This window comes from Salmo salar, chromosome ssa25 (assembly GCF_905237065.1).
Source record: "Salmo salar chromosome ssa25, Ssal_v3.1, whole genome shotgun sequence".
In the NCBI taxonomy this organism is placed as follows: Eukaryota; Metazoa; Chordata; class Actinopteri; order Salmoniformes; family Salmonidae; genus Salmo; species Salmo salar.
The window spans coordinates 14,111,434-14,119,075 of record NC_059466.1 but is presented as its reverse complement, the minus strand read 5'-3'; the positions used below and the strand labels follow the sequence as shown (position 1 = coordinate 14,119,075).

At 40.1% G+C, this 7,642-nt stretch overlaps 1 protein-coding gene across 3 annotated transcripts; it reads right to left on the bottom strand.

The window, feature by feature from the left end:
* Positions 1-1,575: 1,575 nt before the first annotated feature.
* On the bottom strand, positions 1,576-7,281 carry LOC106586205 (retinol dehydrogenase 7). Of its 3 annotated transcripts, XM_014173219.2 has the most exons (6): positions 7,121-7,281; positions 5,976-6,073; positions 3,310-3,624; positions 2,668-2,926; positions 2,333-2,496; positions 1,576-2,052 (listed from the first exon to the last, which is right to left on the bottom strand). In XM_014173219.2, exons 3-6 carry the CDS (start codon positions 3,620-3,622, stop codon positions 1,829-1,831), a joined length of 960 nt encoding a protein of 319 aa, XP_014028694.1. In that variant the 5' UTR covers positions 3,623-3,624; positions 5,976-6,073; positions 7,121-7,281; the 3' UTR covers positions 1,576-1,828. The 3 variants fall into 3 exon arrangements, with proteins under 3 accessions (XP_014028694.1, XP_014028695.1, XP_014028693.1); XM_014173220.2 differs by lacking the exon at positions 5,976-6,073 and having other exon boundaries at positions 1,576-2,096; positions 7,121-7,219; XM_014173218.2 differs by lacking the exon at positions 5,976-6,073 and having other exon boundaries at positions 7,121-7,218.
* Positions 7,282-7,642: the final 361 nt, after the last annotated feature.

The following is a 7,642-nucleotide window of genomic DNA, read 5'->3' as shown; positions in this document are numbered from 1 at the left end:
TGCTTTTCCTTCACTCCGCGGTCCAACTCATCCAAAACCATCTCAAATTGGGTTGAGGTCGGGTGATTGAGGAGGCCAGATCATCTGATGCAGCACTCCATCACTCTCCTTCTTGGTCAAATAGCCCTTCCACAGCCTGGAGGTGTGTTGGGTCATTGTCCTATAGAAAAACAAATGATAGTCTCACTAAGCGCAAACCAGATGAGATGGCGTATCGCTGCAGAATGCTGTGGTAGCCATGCTGGTTAACTGTGCCTTGATTTCTAAATAAATCACAGTGTCACCAGCAATGCACCCTCACACCACCTCCTCCATGCTTCACGGTGGGAAACACAGATCCAGAGATCATCCATTCACCTACTCCGCATTTCACAAAGACATGGCGGTTGGAACCAAAAATCTCACATTGGGACTCATCAGACCAAAGGACAGATTTCCACCGGTCTAATGTCCATTGCTCGTGTTTCTTGGCCCAAGCAAGTCTCTTCTTCTCATTGGTGTCCTTTAGTAGTGGTTTCTTTGCAGCAATTCAACCGTGAAGGCCTGATTCACACAAGTCTCCTCTGAACAGTTCATGTTGAAATGTGTCTGTTACTTGAACTCTGTGAAGCATTTATTTGGGCTGCAATTTCTGAGGCTGGTAATTCTAATGAACTTATCCTCTGCAGCAGAGGTGACTCTCTGTCTTCCTTTCATGTGATGGTACTCATGAGAGCCAATTTCATCATAGCGCTTGATGGTTTTCGCAATTGGACTTGAAGATACTTTCAAAGTTCTTCAAATGTTCCAGATTGACTGACCTTCATGTCTTAAAGTAATGATGGACTGTTGTTTCTCTTTGCTTATTTGAGCTGTTCTTGCCATATTATGGACTTGGTCGTTAACCAAATAGGGCTATCTTCTGTATACCACCCCTACCTTGTCACAACACCACTGATTTCTCAAACATATTAAGAAGGAAAGAAATTCCACAAATTAACAAGGCACCCCTGTTAATTGAAATGCCTTCCAGGTGGCTACCTCATGAAGCTGGTTGAGAGAATGCCAAGAGTGTGCAAATCTGTCATCAAGGCAAAGGGTGGCTACTTTGAAAAATCTCAAATACTACATAATTCCATGTGCTATTTCATAGTTTTGATGTCTTCACTATTATTCTACAATGTTGAAAATAGTATAAATAAAGAAAAACTCTTGAATGAGTAGGTGTATCCAAACATTTGACTGGTACTGTACATGTCTAGCAGGGTGAAAGAATCTTCATTTGAGAAGCTCAGCAGGCTATCAGGTATTTCTGGTCGGAGAGAATTTAGCTGAACAGAAAAAAACATCTAAATTCTACAACTCTTTTTGCAATAATTATTTCTGATTCCTTAGTTGGAATTAATGGTAGCAAGTCACAGGTATATCAGAGTAAACATATGTTGATCAGGAATTTGTTGCACTGTAAGAGTTTGCTTTTTGATAGGAAGAATTTGCTGCAAGTCATACAGTGAGCTAGGTTTATAAGCTAATAGTTCTAACAGAGACAGAATATCACTTACTGTATGTATCAAATGGACTCAATGCAACCACCGCTTCATTTGAATTACTGAAAATCTCTCCATTGGTTTTATTATCGGACCAGGGAAACAGACAGGACAAATCCAAATGTGATTAGACAAAATGCAATTCACAACTATGTTTAAGTTTGAAAACAAATTAGTGTTTTTTTTTCTCCATTCATTGGTTGAATCCCATGCTATACACTTTTTCCAATTACATTTTTCCTTCGTCTCCTGTGGGTGTAAATAAAGACTTTCTCCTACATTCGGTCAGAGAACCATTAACATTAAAGAATACATCCTGTTGGGTTGGCCATATCTTTTAAGAGCATTTTGTCTGCTATCCAAGTTGGCAGGTAGGACATAGGCAACCATATGAACTTGGCATCCCAGCCAGGTGAGTAGCGAGTACGAGGGTGGACAGCAGAGATGGCGTGCTCCATGCAGCTCACAACCTTCATCAGGTCCCCATCCAGCAACGTCGCAACATTCTTCTCCAATGTAACATTTGCTGGAAGAAAGGTTTTGCCTCCATCAACAAGCTGATTTCGACATCTTGGAACACAATGAAAAAATGGTATGTCTGACTGTTTGAGGTCTAGGTCAAAGGCAGGCAGGCTGAACTTGCCTGACTACTCAGTTCACTTGCTCTGGGCAATCCTTGTCAATTATTTCTTGGAGTGTTTGTCATTCTGTCACACAGGTTACGACAATCCTGTTTGCACCTATCATATTACAGCAGCATGCACAGATTCATGTGTATGTTTGTTTTGTAAAAAAAAAAAAGTTACCTCTCTCTGGGTAATCATGTCCATATTGAGCTTTGATTTCTTCAGGCAATTTGTCCCACAATGTCTTGACATTTTTTCTTAGCAGATGTAGATCAGTCACACTTGTTTTGAAAAATCCTGGTTCCAGACACAGGACTTTAACTCCAAAAGCTGACATGTTCATCCTGGAATTCAAAAACAAGAATATGCCACAACAAACATGAATACGTCTGCATTATAGTATTCATATGAAGTTGGAGCCATAGAAAAAAAATGCTCTGAGCATCACTATTCAGTTTCAAATTCAAATAAGCATGATACAGTATATGCTTAGACAAAAAAACAGGGCCTCGCACCGTAGACTATCATTGAAAGCCTCCACTCCATATTTTGACACACAGTAGGGACCCCCGAAGGCGCTTATCCTCCCAAACACGCTGGCCACATTCACCACCCTGCCCCTGGCCTTCTTGATGAGGGGCAGGACACTCAGAGTCACACCAATGACTCCAATGAGGTTCACGTCCAGCATGGACTTGTAGTCGTCGACGGTCATCCAATCACAGGGACCAGATGGTACAGAGACTCCAGCATTGTTCACCACAGCCCACAGACCTGAAATGGCATGAAAGTAGGGCATAGTTAAGTACCAATATCACAGCCACAGCAAGACAAAGGCAGCAGTCACAATGAAGGAAAACATTCCATGCCTACAGGTGTCAACAAGTGCTTACATGCCAGTTGTCACATGTGGGAGTGAGGTCTCTTTCAGTGAGAAGGTGTGTTCTGAGATGTTGGGTTAACTTGTTGTTTATGGTTGTAAATTCCATAGCAACGGTTGACACTGACTCATGGTAGTAGAATGAATGAGTAGACCAGTAGCCAGCCTAGATACTTGGATATTTTTAATACCAAACGCTTCCCCCAATTTAAGCCAGAAAAGTCTTAGAGGCAATTTTTACAAGAGTTTGGCTAAACTGGTCTTCAAAGACACTCACCCTTCTCCCCAACCAAGGTGTTGATGAACGCTGTTGCTTTGTTGACACTATCAGTGCTGACGACATCCAGGTGGACTGTGTTCAATCGTTCTGAAGAGACCTTCTTCAGTTCATCCTCCCCCTTCTCAGTGTAGCAGGCTGCGATCACACGGAAGCCCAGCTTGTCCAGATGTCTGGCCAGAAGGTTCCCAAATCCAGAATCACAGCCAGTGATGTAGACATATTTCTGTCCTTTATTGGGTACTCTTGCGAGTTCCCTGTACCAGCGGAACACAAACCAAAAAGCCACCAGTCCAAGAATGTACAGGAACATTTCTGAGACAGAAGAAAGAGGTTCATTCAGATAAACACCTATTTTTCATCATATTACAAATCTTACATTTCTATTGTTCGTTTTTGCAAAGATAGTAAAATAGTCAGAACATGAAATTATATGCCCCCGATTAACCTTCATTTGTCTGAGGAGCAAAATCCAGTAGGACAGTCAATGCAATCAGAGCTATGGCAAAATCAGCTTAATCTTGTAGGGTAGAACTGTAAACAAATGGCACATTCTTAAGTAGTTTACAGATAGTAAAAGCTTTGGTAAAAAAAAGTACATTTCCATCCAGTTCAATTGGATTTTAGAAGCAAATTCATATCAAATCTGCTGTTTGCATTAAGTTCTTAAAGTATTTAAAGTTTTCATAGGCCTATTTAAATTTCTATGGTGTGCGACTGCAAGTTTAGCTTAGTGACTAGTAGGGATAGTAGGGATAGCATGAGTAACTGAGTAGTCCAGTATGCGAACAGATGTCAAAGCTCGATCTTTAACCAGATATGTTTTAAAAAATCTAATACTGAAACTATTTGGTGGAATGTGCTTTGTGGCTGCCCGATCAGGTAAGTTACATTTTGTCTTGTAAAACAAAGTACATGTGCATTTGCGGGCCACAACAAAAAAGAACCAAGCCAAGCATCACAGTTCTTCTCCCTAAATTCTCTTTCCCCTCTGTCTCTCATTCACTTAATTGCATTCCGACCGCTGCCTACACAAATGTGCTGAGTGCGCACACAAGCTCCCGTTACGTCTATAGAAATAAATGCCTATAAAACGTATCTAACTGATGGGATACACAAGCTACATTCCTAGCAAAATGACAACAGTTTTATCACAAATTCAAAATCGACTGGTTGATTGAAGTAGGAAAATATGTGTTCCAACAATGAGCTGCAGTTTTGGAATAATTGCGTCCCATCTACTTCTGCTTAGGCTAATTTGCGAACTGCTAGTGCCATTAAGAATGGGTTAGCTTAGGCCAGGGATGGGCAACTGGAGGGCTTGGACCCCCTTTTGTAGGCCTGTGGATCAATATCAATGAAAAAAGGAACTAATTCGGGGTCTTAACTTACCGTTTAGTTACAATAGTAGAATATACAAGGTGCAATTTCGACATTTAGTTGTGCATCAGAAGTGTTTCTGTTGTTATGTCAGTCACTGGCAGTCACTCAATTAGCCAATGTCAGCTAACATGTTTTGGGGTAAGTTAGTCTAGCGGCCAGCTATCAAGGTCGAATTACTGCCCCCATTGATTTTGTTAGTTACTCTCACTCAGATATCATATTAAAAACTGCAAATGTTTCTCTCCACCCTATGGCAAAATGTGTAGGAAATGCAGGAAATGAGCAGTTAAACAAAATGTTGCTTAGGGCTCCCAAAACACTAGGGCCGACTGTGGGTACGCAGACCAGTGAGTCACTGCGGCACCTCATGATGATTTCAGATTTTTTGTGACCCCCCACCCCATTAAAAAGTTGCCCATCTCTGGCCTAGGATATAGCCCGGTTCCACACTGAAAATACACAAAAACACCTTATTTTGATAAAGACAAAAAGCATATTTTCATCAGAATCATTAAGCAAAGGCCTACTCCAAACAGATGTGGCCAGAATTCATCACCATGGAGTGTTCAATGCAGAATTGTTAATCCATTTTGAAAACATACATGTCCAAAGAACAGGCAGAATAAACTAAATTGAATGTCTGAAGATCGGAAAGAAGACAGATTTTGGTTTGAAACCCTGAAAAAAATGGTCTTTCAACTCGCCAAATTGAGCACTGTTTCAAATAATCACTGAGAATAACTGTTCCAGATATGCAAGATGCACATCACTTCACACTGGCAGCTTTTTTCATTTGGAAAAATATTCTATTCCATTTTATTCTGTTATATTACATCATGTTTTTTGGACTGTGCTCAGAAAACAAGAGCATCTTGTCTGCTAAATTAACAAAGCAAGGATATGCCATCGCACAGCCATAAGCTTCAACAAGCAAACTCCACTGCTGAGGTTACTGCCTTTTTGAAGATTGTGTTACACGGTATAATAAGCAGTTGATATCACGGTTTCATTCAATTTCATCTTAAATGGCACTTGCTTTTTTTATTGTCTGCCTTCAGATGTCAAAATAGAATTATGTTGTTCTAAATTTTAAGAAAAAAAAATCTAAATTAAAAGCTTAAGTCAATAAGTACTCAACCCCTTAGTTATGGCAAGCGTAAATAAGTTAAAGAGTAAAAATGTGATTAACAAGTCACATAAGTTGCATGGGCTCACTCTTTGTGCAATAATAGTGTTTAATATGATTTTTGAATTACTACCTCATCTCTGTACCCCACACATACCTTACAGATAATTGTCCCTCAGTCAGGCAGTGAATTTCCAACACAGTTTCAACCACTAAGACCAAGGAGGTTTTCCAATGCTTCACAAAGAAAGGCCCCTATTGGTAGATGGGTAAAAAAATGTAAAGCAGACATTGAATATCCCTTTGAGCATGGTGAAGTTATTAACTACACTTTGGATGGTGTATCAATACACCCAGTCACTACAAAGATACAGGAGTCCTTCCTAATGCAGTTCGCAGAGAGGAAGGAAACCGCTCAGGGATTTCACCATGAGGCCAACGGTGACTTTAAAAAACAGTTAGAGTTGAATGGCTGTGATAGGAGAAAACTGAGGATGGATCAACAACATTGTAGTTACTCCACAATATTAACCTAATTGACAGAGAGAAAAGAAGGACACCTGTACAGAATATAATATTCCAAAAACATGCATCCTGTTTGCAACAAGGCACTAAAGTAATATTGCTTAAAACGTGGCAAAGAAATTAACACTTTGTATTGAGGACATAAAGTTATGTTTGGGGCAAATCCAATACAACACATTACTGAGTAAAACTCTCCATATTTTCAAGCACAGTGGCAGCTACATCATGTTCTGGGTATGCTTGTTATCGTTTAGGACTGGGGTGTTTTTCAGGATAAAAAAGAAACGGAATAGAGCTAAGCACAGGCAAAATTGTAGAGGAAAACCTTGTTCAGTCTGCTTTCCACCAGACACTGGGAGTTGAATCTTTTTTTTTTTTTTTTAAATGCCCACTTTTGGCATCACGTGATAACGATGCACCTTTCAACGCCAAGCCACGCCCACTAGATAATCAATACCAAGACCGGGACAACAAATATTTAAAAAAGACAAAAGAAAATGTATCAGATTCGGACGCAAAGCGATACAATTGGCTCGTTAGAAGTAATAACATATTTCAATAACCAAGTCAGTCGGCAGTTAGTTTACGTGAGTGACTATTCAGTCACTGGTGAAGTGAGTCAACTGCGACTTTTGCGACTTTGTCAACTCATCTATCTGTTGTCCTTTTTGTTTATAGCTTTTTAACTTTTCATGTTCATCAAACATTGAACTGTCCGATTAATATGCCTTCCTCAGAAGTCAAGATATGGCAAAGAAACGTTACTGACACACTTACCCTAGGCGACAAACGTACGCTCCTTGAGTTGCTGGTAACAACAGTGACTCGTTTTTTTCTTCTTTCCCTGTGTTATTCACCTTCCGGTGTGTGTGAACTATTGCTCTGTCAGAAAGTTTGGTCAACCATTTTTTGATAGATGGTAGACGTCCTCCATCTGCTGGACATTTTAGGTTTACGTTCAAGTTTATTCATATGCACAGGATACGCACAAGGTGTGGCTAGGTCTACACAGTACCATGAAATGCTTATTTGGGCAGGTTCACCTCACAACAATTCCCCCCCAAAATATGTAAATGCAATAAGAAATTATAAAATTGGTCAGAAATATAAATACAAGGCAGGCACTGCAACTACATTTAATTTTTACCTTTTATTTAACTAGCAAGTCAGTTAAGAACAAATTCTTATTTACAATAACAGCCAAAACCTCCCTTAACCCAGACGACACTGGGCCAATTGTGCACCACCCTATGGGACTCCCAATCACAGCCAGTTGTGATACAGCCCAGTATTGAACCA

What these genes read in the sequence shown, in the direction of transcription:
- LOC106586205 (XM_014173219.2), bottom strand. Translation starts at nt 3,622, where the DNA reads ATGTTCCTGTACATTCTTGGACTGGTGGCTTTTTGGTTTGTGTTCCGC. An exon ending in CACCTTGGTTGGGGAGAAGG is followed by an intron (nt 2,927 to 3,309) that starts GTGAGTGTCTTT and finishes ATGCCATTTCAG; the next exon opens with GTCTGTGGGCTGTGGTGAAC. An exon ending in GCTTTCAATGATAGTCTACG is followed by an intron (nt 2,497 to 2,667) that starts GTGCGAGGCCCT and finishes TTTGAATTCCAG; the next exon opens with GATGAACATGTCAGCTTTTG.